General features: G+C 39.5%; 1 protein-coding gene across 4 annotated transcripts in view; it reads left to right on the forward strand.

Moving 5' to 3' along the window:
* The window catches only part of Hbp1 (HMG-box transcription factor 1), a 28,787-nt gene that overhangs the window by 8,390 nt on the left and 6,051 nt on the right, over window positions 1–14,346 (forward strand). For all 4 annotated transcript variants that reach the window (XM_041657981.1, XM_041657983.1, XM_041657982.1 and 1 more), the window contains exons 2-8: window positions 2,498–2,681; window positions 5,683–5,911; window positions 8,477–8,618; window positions 8,959–9,070; window positions 9,161–9,273; window positions 11,214–11,370; window positions 12,085–12,229. In XM_041657981.1, coding sequence (XP_041513915.1) covers window positions 2,498–2,681; window positions 5,683–5,911; window positions 8,477–8,618; window positions 8,959–9,070; window positions 9,161–9,273; window positions 11,214–11,370; window positions 12,085–12,229 — 1,082 coding nt within the window. The remainder of the gene's footprint in view (window positions 1–2,497; window positions 2,682–5,682; window positions 5,912–8,476; window positions 8,619–8,958; window positions 9,071–9,160; window positions 9,274–11,213; window positions 11,371–12,084; window positions 12,230–14,346) is intronic.

A 14,346-nucleotide genomic window follows, 5' to 3' on the forward strand; every position in this document is an offset into this window, starting at 1 on the left:
TCTTTTCCCTGCATCTTCTCGAGACTCCTTGACTCTATGTCATTTTCAGAGTGTGCAGGATTATTCCATGGCGTGCTTCAGATTTAGATGAATTGTTAAGTACTCAAATATAATAGCATGAGACATCACTGTTCCAAGGTATATGGATAGCTTGTCAGGTCTTCTAGGAAGAAACCACCTAGACTAGATAGTTGTATGGTTTGTTACAAGGAGGGCCCACTTGTTTTTCCTGGCTGCCCGGCCAGTTTACACCTGAAATAACCACACAGAAATTGTATTAATTAAATCATTGCCTGGCCCATTATCTCGAGCCTCTTATTGACCAACTCTCCCATCTTGATTTAACCCATTTCTAATAATCTGTATATCACCACAAGGTTGTGGCTTACCAGGAAAGATTCAGCATGTTTGACCTGGCAGCTCCATGACAGCTCTATCCTCCTAGAATTCAGTTCTGTCTTCTCTGCCTACCTAAGTTCTGCCTTATGAGGCCAAGCAGTTTCTTTGTTGAATAACCAATGAAGGCAACACATAAACAGAAGGACCTCCTACACCAATGGTTATTTGCTTTCAATGACTATTTTATTTAGGACATAAAGAACCCAACAGCATGTTTTTATTGCTTCACAGTCTGGGGTTTAAAAACTTATATATATATGTGTGTGTGTGTGTGTGTGTGTGTGTGTGTGTTATATATAAACTTTTTTCATTCATCTTCAGGATTTAAGGAGAGAAAGTAGGGCAGGTTTTGTAAACATGATTTTGATACTGGGCCACAAGTTCAGTCACTTGGTTCTTAAAGTAGATTAGTCAAACCGGCATCCAAAACCACATTTCTTAAATCTGAAGGTCCTTCTCCATACTGTACTAGCCTCTAAAGCAGTGCCCAGGCAAGGGTCACTTTTTAAAACATGTGTGCACGTATGCCGAGGTGTGTTCTAGAGAGCACATTGATTCTGTCTGTGTGTGTGTGTGTGTGTGTGTGTGTGTACTCTGAGGTGTGCTCTAGGGAGCACGTTGATTCTGATGTGTGCTCTAGGGAGCACAGGACAATTTCTTGGAGTTGCTTCTTCTGTTGTGCCTTTCAGGAATCAAACTATTTTGAAGGAAAGAACTATAGATTGTTTAAAAAAAAAATCACGATTTGTTGTGTGTTTCTTAGTATTTTCCAAAAGAAATTAAAAATTCGGAGTATAGCCGGGCGGTGGTGGCGCACGCCTTTAATCCCAGCACTCGGGAGGCAGAGGCGGGTGGATCTCTGTGAGTTCGAGACCAGCCTGGTCTACAAGAGCTAGTTCCAGGACAGGCTGCAAAACCACAGAGAAACCCTGTCTCGAAAAAACCAAAAAAAATTCGGAGTATAGCCTGAGAAGTCAGGAAGTATGACTTGGGTTTCACTATGTCATTGTTAGTAATATGTTAGTTAGACCCTAATGTAACTGTTGCCAAGCCTGAGAGAGTGACAGGAATAATCCCATTAGGACTTTGTTGAGAAATGCTCAATAAAGTGTTAGGCTGTAGCCCTCTTCCATGTGATTGATATCTTGGCCAAGGCTTTCATAAAGAATCTCTATAAAGGAAGTTAGCTAGGGATTAATGCTGAAATTTTTATCTCCAACGTGATTAAAAAAATTTGAGTTTCTTTGAAAAGGAATTTTGAGTGGCACTGATTTGATTTGAAGGTAGTTTTAGTAGTTGTTTAGCTAAGTTTACTATAGTTTTTCCCCCTCTTTCTGGAAATAAGTCAATATTAGAATGAATCCCCCCGCCCCCTTGAGACAAGGCTCCTCTGTGTACCTCTGATTGCTCTGGAACTCCGTAGACTAGGCTCGTCTTGAACTCAGATCTGCCTGCCTCTACCTCCTGAGTGCTGAGGGAAAAGGTGTATGCCACCATGCCTGGCTTAGAATGACACATCTTTTTCTAATGCTATTTTCCAAATCTTTTGAAAAAAAAAAAAACCACGTTTTAATTTTCATGAGAAGTATAACATAGCCTTTCAAATGTACACAGAGAATGTATTACTTTCAGAATATGAAGAAGCAAAATATTGAATAATAAATGGAAAGTCTTTAAAAACCGAAGAAATGAATTATTCTTCTAGGGTTTCTTTCTTTTTTTTTCCTTCCTTTATTTTTAAAGATGGGGTCTCACTAGGCATACCTGGTTAACCTGCCTCAACTTCCACCCAGGCCCTTTTGTGTTTTTACTTAAGGAAAGTTGTTGGGCTCAATTTTCTTTCTATTTTGAACACATTTGAAAAATGAATTGTTAGTATTGCGTCTGTAAAGAGCTATTAGTTGACTACTGAGAAAAGATTCTGAATTAACAATGTTAGTACTTTGAGGTTGTATATAATACAGTGTTGAACACACAGTTGTGGAGTTATCCTGACGGGGCTGAGGAAATAAAATGGCCATGTGTGATTATGTTGAAATACAGCATCATGCTGTCATTCTCGCTGATGTGACTTGACACTGTCTGTCTTTATTTCAAGTCGGAGCACCATAACATGGTGTGGGAAGTGAAGACAAATCAGATGCCTAATGCAGTACAGAAACTCCTGCTGGTGATGGATAAGAGAGCTTCAGGAATGAATGACTCCTTGGAGTTGCTGCAGTGTAATGAGAACCTGCCGTCCTCTCCAGGGTACAACTCCTGTGAGGAGCACATGGAGCTTGGTAAGCAGAATCAAACTTACTTAAGAATCTAAAAACATTCACATTAATTGCCATTTTTTAATCAGCTTCTCTGTCTTGTCTACCTGAAGAGCTTGGGTATTAGGAATTTTTAACATTCTCTTTCTGCTTTTTAGTGTGTATGTGGTGCGTGTACGTACACTGGCCCCTGTGTGCGCTGTGGAAACCAGGGGTCTGTGCTATGGCTTCCTCTGTTGTTTCTGCCTCACTCTGTTTACTCGGTGAACATAGAGGCTCAGTCAGCTAGACTGGTGATCTAAAAAGAGCCCCCGAGTCCCCTTATCTCACTGCTCCAGATACCTGCAGTCACAGTCAGGACCTGGCCTGCTATCTGACTTTTGTGGGTGGTAAAAACCCCAACTTGGGTCCTTATGCTGTGAACCGTTCCCCCCAGCCTAATGGAGGAGGCCCTCATTTTAAAATATAGCTGAAAACAGTGTATGCTACTTAGGTACTCAAAAGACTGAAAATTTGTTGAAGTAAATAGTTTTATTTTGTGTACTAAGCTCAGACTAGTACATGCTTTGGTTTTGAAAACCCTGCCATGTGACTTGACCCAGTGAGCTTGCCATGGTCATTGGTTGGTCTGGTACAGAAGTGGCAGTACTTACTCATCAGGCATTTGGAGTGATCATTGCTGGGGAGCCACTCCAGAGAGATGTTTGTAGAATGTCTAGGTATACTGAGTAATGATTTTAAATTGTACTGCTTGTAGACTGCTGTTCTGGAGCAGACTTAATGAATGCCTCTGGCTTGCTGCTCAGCTTTTCAACATGCCTTTGTCTTCCTGTAGTATGTGGTGGTTTGAATGTTTATAGAAACTGAGAGGGGGTGGCTTTACAAATGATGCTGTTGTGGTGATGCTTGGGAATGTAGCAGTCCTAAGGTCTAGGATATAATGCATAACTTTAAGTGCTACATATTTTCTGGATCCTAATACTTTTTAAGTAACAGTTACTATTGAGCAAGGAGCAATGCTTTTGACAATGGTTGATTGATTGTCCATGATCATTATATGTCCAGAGGAAATCAGGCCGGGGAACTCGCCCCACCTATCTGTGGCTTCATTTTAAAAGTAGTTAATTTGGGCTGGAGAGATGGCTTAGTGGTTAAGAGCATTGACTGCTCTTCCAGAGGTCCTGAGTTTAATACCCAGCAACCACATGGTGGCTCACAACCATCTGTAGTAAGATCTGGTGCCCTCTTCTGGCCTGTAGGCATACATGCAGACAGAATACTATATACTTAATAAATGAATAAATCTTTTTTTTTAAAAAAAAGTAGTTAATTTCAAAATCTGAAAAACAGAAATAAACCATTTGCAATAAAGAAATGGTGCATTTAGGCCGGGCGGTGGTGGCACACACCTTTAATCCTAGCACTTGGGAGGCAGAGGCAGGTGAATCCCTGTGAGTTCGAGCCCAGCCTGGTCTACAAGAGCTAGTTCCAGTACAGCTAGGACTGTTACACAGGGAAACCCTGTCGCAAAAAAAAAAAAAAAAAAGAAAAAAGAAAAAAAAAAGAAATGGTGCATGAGGGATATAGTAAGAGCAGCCCTGTTACACAGGGAAACCCTGTCGCAAAAAAAAAAAAAAAAAGAAAAAAGAAAAAAAAAAAGAAATGGTGCATGAGGGATATAGTAAGAGCAGCCCGAAGATTGGCTGTTTGCATTGCCCTCATTTGTTCAGTGACATGGGCGCTGTGTGGCTAGTGTTGAGAATGGATGGATAACCTTTCCTGAGTTACTACTTTAAACTGAGATGCTTTATTTTAGACTACTCTGGAACATTGGCCTGCGCATAGGCCTTTATGGAGGTACTGAGTTGAGTAGGAGAGGTGTTTGTGTGTTTGAGGTTCTTTTTTTCCCCCCTGCTGTGGTATTAGGCACTTTTTTGTATTCTTTTGTATTACCATGTGGAAAGAAAACAACATAATATTATTATAAATGTATGGTCAAGTGTGATCACTACTACATCGCATAACACAAGATAATTAGTGTTCACCGAGGAATGGTACAGAACATTTGTTACTCTAGAATGCCACTGAAAAGACGAGGATTAGGTCCAGTGTTTTCAGTAGAGGATTTCGAGGTGATGACATAACTCTGTAAAGAACCAACTGTGGTGGTGCAGCCTCTAATCCCAGCACTCAGGAGGAGAGGCGGGCCAGCCTGGTCTACAGAGCGAGTTCCAGGACAGCCAGGGCTACATAGTGAGACCCTTTGAGACCCTGTCTTGAAGAAAAAATAAAAAAGAAAGGAAAAAAATAAAAAGAATATGTGTTCCTGGTGCCTACAGAAGCCAGACATTTGGGACTGGAATTAGCCAGTTCTTAACCTAACCTCTTTGTGGGTGCTTGAAATTAAACCTAGGTCTCCTGGAAGAGCAGCCAGTGCTGACATCTGAACTCTCTCTCCAGCCCCCAGAAGAGTTGTCTTGAATTGCATATTTAAGGGACCCTGCAGGTCTGTAGAGTGTGTGTGTACGTTGTGTACGCACTTTATAGAGGGGATTTCTGTTGTTTTATCTTTTTTAGTTTGGCTTTTTGTGATGGGGGTGGGAGGGCAGGGAAGGTCTCTTATTGCATAGCTCTGGCTGGCCTTGAACTCAAGAGATCCACCAGTCTCTTCCTCCAGAATGCAGGGATAAAGAGTGTGACACCACACCCAGCTGTTGTTTGCTTTTAAAAATGCGTACGAGACCCCCCCCCCCCCTCCCGGCCATCTTTTAAAGAAGAATTTTATTTGTTTGGGTAGTTTTCCTAGTTTTTTCTTTGAAGATCTAGGTTTTGTGATCTACCTTTGGGGAATGCACTAGGAAAAGAATACCACTAAATATAATTGAATTGAGGTTTCCCATTTTATGTTGTGTTTTGTTGCTCAGGCTGGCATTGACTTTCGTTAAATTTGTGTATTCCTAACTGAAGTTACTGTAGTGTTCATTATGTTAATATTTTTAAAAATTAATGTTGTGCTTATTTCCAGATGACCTTCCTGAACTTCAGGCTGTTCAGAGTGATCCTACTCAATCTGCCATATACCAGCTAAGTTCAGATGTATCTCATCAAGACTATCCAAGACCATCTTGGAGCCAGAATACCTCAGACATACCGGAGAACACTCATGGTGAAGATGAGGTGGACTGGCTGACGGAGTTAGCAAATATCGCCACGAGTCCACAGAGCCCTCTCATGCAGTGCTCCTTTTATAACAGGTAGGGTGTTGTGTGTTCCCAGTCAAACTGGGTCAGTGGGTGACAGAGCCAAGGAGCAAACCTACAAGTTGTCCTCTGGTTTTCATGCATGCTGCAGTGCACGTACGCACACACTCATGAATGAAGAAGAAATTTAAACTTAATTCCAAAAAGCTGTTTAAATGTTAAATTAACCATCCACTAGATAGCTAATACCATTGTAAAATTGGGAGATTTTAAAGTCAGTAAAATTAACATTCACGTAGTGATCAGTGATAATTTAATTGTTTTGAAACTTAGATAACAATGTATGAGAAAAATAGTCTAAAAATATTTGTTTAAAAATAGAAAATTAGTCTAAGAAATACATTTTTATAAATTTTTACTGTTAGAAATAAAAATTATATTTGCTTAAAGAACCATAGTTAAACAGTTTTAAACTTTTATCAACTATACATTTAATTCATTGTGTTCTATATTTTTTTTTAAGATTTATTTACTTACTATATACACAATATTCTGCCTGCATGTATCCCTGTGGGACAGAAGAGGGCACCAGATCTCATTACAGATGGTTATGAGCCACCATGTGGTTGCTGGGAATTGAACTCAGAACCTCTGGAAGAGCAGCTGGTGCTCTTATCCTCTGAGCCATCTCTCCAGCCCCCTATATTTTTCTATAGTGTGTGTAACCTTGATTATCTTTTCCAATTCTAAAGTTTGTTTAAATCTTAAAGTAGGGGCTATAGAGGTGGCCCAGTGGTTGAGGACCCAGGTGTGATTCCCAGTGCACACGTGAGAGTTTACAACCATCCCTCTGTGATTCCGGTGACCTCAGGCACCAGCTATGCACATGGTACACAGACAGACAAGTAAAACACTCTTACACGTGATGGAAATAAATCTAAAAATAAGATCAAAAATTTTAAGGTAGACTTCTAATAAAAATCACTTCATATATCAAGACCTAAGTTTAAGAAAATGGGTGGATCTATAGAAAATCCTAGCTGATACTCCTAGGGAGAATATTAGTGGATATCATTTCACTATGATAGAAATGTCCCATCTTCACTTGTTGGTAAGAATTAGACTCAAATTTCCTAGGTAGTAGAAGGAACTAACTTATAATACTTGGCCATAGCATAGTTGTTTTGCATCCTGTTAAGGTCTTCTTTTCTGTTTTGCAGGATAATGGTTTTGATAGAGCAATTTGGTTCAGTTAAATTCTGTGTAAATTTCCATAGGGAAAAATTTTTTTCTTTCAGAGTATCATTCCTACTTTTCACGGTAATCTGTTGGACCTAGGACTTTACTAATACACTGCATCCCAGCCCCTTTATTATAATCATGTATTTAAAAAACTGATTTAGCCGGGCGATGGTGGCGCACGCCTTTAATCCCAGCACTCGGGAGGCAGAGGCAGGCGGATCTCTGTGAGTTCGAGACCAGCCTGGTCTACAGAGCGAGTTCCAGGACAGGCTCCAAAGCCACAGAGAAACCCTGTCTCGAAAAACCAAAATAAATAAATAAATAAATAAAAAATAAAAAACTGATTTAAGTGTTGCCCCCCCCCCCCAATAGAGTTAGAAGATGAAGTTTTCATCTGTAGGTTGATGTTACAGTTTATAGAAGGTCTAGGGATCACAGCTCTGTAGGACAGTGCTGACTGGGCATTTGCAGGGTTAAAACCTGAGTTGTATCTGTGGTACTCTGAAGGAAAGGGATTGGGGAAGCTCACAGGAAATCAGCAAACCCTCCAGAAGATGAGTGTAAGGGAAGATAGAAGTGAGTGAGGACTGTCTCCCTGGGGTTGCCGTTTTATTCCAGGAGGCATTCTTCCCTGATTTCCACCATTGTTAGTGACTGTTGGTCCAGTGCTTACAGGGTGTAGAGATTTTAGTTACTGAGGGTTGGATGTCTCAAGTGTCGTGCGGTACTGGTTATGAGGGAAGGATCTTAGTGTGTTTTGGGGAGCCCTATGTACACTGCTTAGTAGAGACTTTACCAAGGAAAAGGAAGAATGGAGGAAAGGGACTGGACTGTCTGTAGATAGTGTGTAGTTGCTTTTGAACAGGCTTGTATTAGAATACAAGAAACAGTGTCTCCTTACAAGAAGTGGCAGCTAGACTGTTTTCTGTTAGGATTTTTGCTTAAGGCTATTCATGACTGCCCAGTGATACGTGGTTGTGGGACAGTTAAGCTTGTAATTTCATGCTGAGTAGAAGAAATGGATGGGTATTTATTTCATGATAATATGCACATTCATCTGTATCAGGACGATTCCTGTCCTTGGGGCAGGGAAATCCTGAATTCCTGGCTAGTTTGGACTATAGAGCTGCCTGAATTAAAAAGTTATAAAAGAATGTGATGAATATGTGATAATAGCACTTTAACATATATTAGTAATTTGTATGTGAAGAGGGTTTATGATAAGTTCAAGGGATAACACATTATTGCAATGCAATCTTGCATTTTACTAGTGTTTTCCATAGTTCCATAGCCTCCTGTATGATTGTTAGCTGTTTTTATCAAAAGACGTTCTCTAAGAGCCTACACTATATAGTAAAAACGGCTGCTTTATTTCAGATCATCTCCTGTACACATCATAGCTACTAGCAAAAGTTTACATTCCTATGCACGCCCACCACCAGTGTCCTCTTCTTCAAAGAGCAGGCCAACCTTCCCGCATGATCATTGGAAGGAAGAAACACCAGGAAGACATGAACGGGTGAGTTTCTTCATGAAGTTAAATTTCTACAAATTTTATATAATAGTTGAAAACCTTTACCTTTCCCCATCTAAGAAATTCTTTTGGAGAACATACAGATGGACAAAAATATTTCATTGTTTATTAATTATATGCATTTGATTTTGTATTTTACTGCTTGTGTTAAGAAAGTTTGTTACAATTGACAGTATTTAACTATAACTTCATGGAAAAAAATCACTTCAGTATTGAAAACCTATTTTCCTTAAGCTTACAATTAAGTTATTTGAAAGCTTGAGTTAAAAATAGATATTAAAAGATCTTTAAAAAAAATAACAAAACATGTTTCTCTGCTTCACAGGCAAACAGTGAGTCGGAATCTGGCATTTTCTGCATGTCCTCCCTGTCAGATGACGATGATCTGGGCTGGTGCAATTCCTGGCCATCAACTATTTGGCACTGTTTTTTGAAAGGTAAAGAAATACTTCAATGTTTTGCAGTTGCCTTGGGTAACAAGCTCACTAGTCACATTATCTGATACATTCTTTCTAATTCAACTCCAGGCACACGACTGTGCTTCCATAAAGAAAGCAATAAGGAATGGCAGGATGTTGAAGACTTCGCTAGAGCCGAAGGCTGTGATAATGAGGAAGAGATTCAGATGGGCACTCACAAGGTTCATTCATTAACACCTTCTAAAGAATTTCAAAACCAGTCAGACTTGAGGGTTAATGTATAGGAAACCCTCTGCTTGTCTTGTATTCCTGTTTAAATGGCACCTTGCACTCTGAGAGAGGTGGATGGATGGGACTGTGAATCACTTCCAGGTTTAGCAACTTCATGCTTTAAATGCTTATTCCTGAAGGACTGAACTGGCATTAAACACAACCAGTAAGCTATTAAAACCTTAAATTGTCAGGTGGGTAATGTGGTTAATTTCCTCTGTAGTTAATTGGGAGTTTGTTGTTGCTTCTTAAATTACCCCAGCAAACTATCATTTTCTTTATTGACGAATAAAAATGGTAGCAAGCAACATTAGGATAAATATCTATTGATACATTTTACTTTTGTTTGTTTGTTTTGTTTTTGTTTTCTGAGGCAGGATTTCCCTATGTGGCCCTGGCTGTTGTGGAACTCACTCTGTAGAGCAGGCTGGTCTTGAACTCAGATCTGCCTACCTCTGCCTCCTGAGTGTTGTGATTAAAGGTGTGTGCACCACTACAGCCCAGCAACACAGTTTACTTTTAAAACTTATAATTTCTCCATTACTACTGCAGACTAAATAAATACATAGATACGGGAGAATATAAAATGTACTGATTGAAATTCCTTTTTGGAGCCTACTGTCTCCTGTTGTATTTCCTGAGAAATCTTAATTTGGCTGTCTTCAGTATAATGTCCTCATGTTCAATGTTACTCTTCATTTAGTAAGGTGTGCAGTCTGACTTTGGCTCATCTTACTTTACAAAAACTGTCTTGTAATTTGAAATCTGCAACATATGTTACATTGGATTAGTTCTTGGCTTTCTGACATTATCTTCCCTTAGTAACCAGCAGTGTAAGTGTTCTTCCTCTTCACAGCCCACCTGACTGAGTACCAGCAGCACCCAGGCATCTTGCTTGTAGACAGCACTCTGAACCCAGTCTGTCATCTAGAAGAATCTTTGTGATTGGCTTAATTATCTGGGCTGTGGCTTCCTAATCTGTACTTCGGGGTCAGATAAAAATCTTAAGTAGCTTTAAGAACTAGAAGACTAATTTGACTGTTAGCACATGTCCTTCACTTTCCAAGTGCATATAGAAATCACTAATGCATGGTGATCAGTTTTTCACACTCAGTATGACTTTGGTTACATTTATTAAATTCTTTTTAAATTTCTACCTGTTCTTTAGTTATTCTTGATGACCAGATTCAAAACCAAGAGATTCTTTTATTTATTATGTTCCCTTTCATCCCTTCATGTTCAGTTTACTATTTCCATAAGAATTTTCAACCTTCTTTTATTTATTATTTTGTTCATCCACTGGTATAAAACTGCATGCTGTAGCTTGCCATGGTCATGTTTATTTCTCGATGAATGCAAGGATAGGCATCGTGTCTTGTTCATGTCATTACAAGCTTGGCATATACTACTCAGTAATACCCATTGAATTTAAATTTCATGAGTTTCTCATAACCTCAAATAATTAAAAGATGCGGGCTGGAGAAATGGCTTAGGGTACTTGATTTTGCAGACTAGTGCATGCACAGACACAAATACAAGTCAATCTCTAAAAAATGAGTGATGCCAGGCGGTGGTGGCGCAGCCTTTAATCCCAATTCAGGGCCAGCCTGGTCTACAAGAGCTAGTGCCAGGACAGGTTCCAGAACTACACAGAGAAACCCCGTCTCAAAAAAACCAAAATCAAAGGTGTTAGATTGCGTTAAAATGCATATTCCAAATTCCAATCTTCCATATATCCCATGGCCAGTTATGTATTTGTTTCCTTGCTACTGAGTTTAAAGCTGGAGATCCTAAGTTTTGCCTCTAGTCAGGACATACATTGGAAAGTTTACCGTGTTGAGTTGAACATTTATAGTTTATTTGGTCTATGCATATGTTTCTGTGCTTTCAGGGCTATGGTTCTGATGGTCTAAAGTTGGTATCCCATGAAGAGAGTGTATCATTTGGTGAGTCTGTACTGAAGCTGACATTTGATCCTGGTACAGTAGAAGATGGCTTGCTTACTGTGGAGTGTAAGCTGGACCACCCTTTCTATGTTAAAAATAAAGGTAAGGTTAACTTTACTATTATTTTCATATGTGTATATGTTTTACTTGCATGGATATCAGATCCCCGGGGAGTAGATGGCTGTGAGCTGCTCTCTGAACTCCAGATCTCTGGAAGAGCATCCAGTACTCTTAACTGCTGAGCCATCTTTAGCCCTGAATTATAAAAACTTTAAAGAAAGCTTCTTATATATGTTTTGTGGCTTTGATGATTGAGGGAAAAAAAATGAAAATTTATCCCAAACCAAATAAAATTGCAAAAGAAATGTTTCTAATTATATTTAATAGTGTTTAAGCATCTTAGCCATAATCAGATAAAATGTCCCTGTGTAGATGAGAAATGACATTCATATAGCATACTGTAAGTTTGATGTAATGTGGGGAGTTGTGTCCTCGGTAATCACATTTGTGTTTGTAGTTACCAAGTAGGCTGTAGATTTAGAGCTTTACTAGAGAAATACAATGTTGAGCATACTAGTAATTCACAAGCTACTGCATAGTTTCATTATTATCCCTTGTGGATAGGAGTGATGACTTCTATAGAGATTTATAAAATAAATAACTGAATTTAAGGTAGTTTGGGGGGCTTTTACGTAGCTGAGCAAAATATGAAATATAGTGAATTGTTTATTCTAAAGTCAAACTTGACGCGTTCTTTCTATTGTATGTTCTAATAGGGAGCTTTGTGTCATGCCTCACTCTATTGTTTAACTTTAGGTTGGTCATCATTTTATCCAAGCTTGACTGTGGTACAGCATGGCATTCCATGTTGTGAAATTCATATTGGTGACATCTGTCTACCTCCTGGACACCCTGATGCCATTAATTTTGATGATTCAGGTGTTTTTGATACATTTAAAAGGTAATAGTGCATTTCTTTCCTGTTAAAGTTTAAAAGTGATTGCTGAGTCAAAATTGAAGCTACGTTTTAAAGGTTAAGAATTTAAAAGGGGCTGGGGAAATGGCTTAACAATTAAAACCACTTGTGGCACAGGCATGCCCATCCCCAGAATCCTTTAAATGCTAGGTGGGTAGTGGCCTTCCTGTAGTTTCAGCACTGGGAATAGGAAGAAAAGAGGCCTGAGAAGCCAGCTTGTTAACTAGTCGGCCTGGAAGAGTTGGGTTCAAGTGAGGGGATACTACCTCACAGATCAGGCTTAGAAGCAGTTGAGGAAGACGCTTTTATATTCACTGAGCCATCTTGCTAGCTCAATAAGTCAGTTCTTGTGAATGAATATAAAATAATATAAATAACTTTGTAACTGACATAAACAGGCCATATCAGTATTGGATTTTATTACTTAATTTGTGATATAACCTAACAGTGGAATTCTTATCAGAAGATGAATGAACCTTAACTACACATTTTAACAAATTGAATCAATTTAAGAAATAAGTTTTAACTGGGTGGTGGTGGCACACGTCTTTAATCCCAGCACTTAAGAGGCAGAGGCAGGCAGATCTCTGAGTTTGAGGCCAGCCAAGTCAACAGAGTGAGTTGCGGAACAGCCAGGGTGGTTACACAGAGAAACCCTGTCTTGAAAAAACAAAAAAGAGAAATAACTTTTAAGTAAAAATTAATCTGAGAAATGTATACACTGCCTCTAACAGACTTAGATTTTCTTAAGTACTGGTGTCGGTGTTCCTGGGACCGTCCTACATTCAGTGATGCACTGTGTTCGTGACTTCAGCACGTTGTGGCAAACAAAGGGTGCCGAGCAATTGGGAGAGGAAGCGTCGTAGCAAAGGCAAACAGCCAGGCTCAGCTTCCAGGAACAGAAGAAAATGTAAGGTTTTTATTGAGAGCTTGGCCAATAGGATTCTCTTCCTAGCATGTAACAGAATTCCAGTTCTTAAATGACACTGGATGCTCATAGTTCAGGGCCTTGTAAGTACTCTTTCAAGTTGTTGGAATGAAATTCAACTTCTCGTTGCCAGGCGAGGTGCTGTGAATGGACTTTTGAAAGTACAGTGGACAGGCCTGTAATGTCCTTAGACACAAAGCCCACTTGTGAGGGACAGACGTGCTGCTGCTGCTAGAATCCTAGATTATGAGGTCACTGCTTCATTTTATGCTTCGTAACTGAGGTTCATTTTCAATACACCAGGCCTTGCACGGCATAAAACTTCACTTTTTAAAGCAAAAAGGGAAATTTGGCTGCCCAGCTCTTGTTTTTCTAAGATAGCAAGTTTTCATTTCTCAGTGTTGCTGTTACTTAGTGGGTGCAGGTGAGTCCTTAGCCTCCTTTACTCTTGTGACTCGTGGGACAGCGTGCCTCTTGTGCTGTAGATGGTTAAGTTTTCCAAGGTCACGTTACTAGGAAATGGCAGAGGTGAGATTTGAACCCTGTTAAAATTAGTATATCATCACATACTTTACAGTTAATCTAGGGTGCACTTTAAATACCTTTGCTTTGCCTTGGCTTCCTGTCTGCTGAAGGAAGTGTGGTAGGAATGTCGTGTGCTTGTTTCTGACAGCAGCCCAACGGCAGATCCTGACTGTGCACTAAGCTCTGGAAGCTTAGGTAATGTTAGTGACCTTTCTGTAGTGTTTCTTTTTCTTCAACCATAAAACAAAGTAGTGATTTAAATATTGATTAATAAAAAAGACAAAATACATGTGACTTGATTAGTAGGCTCTACATTATTGTAAAGCTTGCCTTTAAGTGTTCTGTTCAAGCACCCACACCAGCCCTAGATGGCCTCCGGCTGCCATAGGCATCTGCACACAGCTGAAAGGAATAAAACCTTTAAAAGAGTAGTTAAACGTGAAGGTGTTTGAAGAATAACATGTACCAAGAAAGATGGTTCCATAGTAGGAACAGATACTTACAAAGAAGAAAAAACATTTATTCTGTCTAAGAAGAGACTGTCAAAGTGCTGGATACTGTTACTGGGTGTATGAAACCCATTTAACTTGTATCCACAAAGAAAGGAAGTGACAGATTTCTGCCACTAGATGGCAGAGTTTTCAAATTT

The sequence above is a fragment of the Microtus oregoni genome, unplaced genomic scaffold (genome assembly GCF_018167655.1).
Source record: "Microtus oregoni isolate MIOR12 unplaced genomic scaffold, Mior012 000009F_ref0000495, whole genome shotgun sequence".
In the NCBI taxonomy this organism is placed as follows: Eukaryota; Metazoa; Chordata; class Mammalia; order Rodentia; family Cricetidae; genus Microtus; species Microtus oregoni.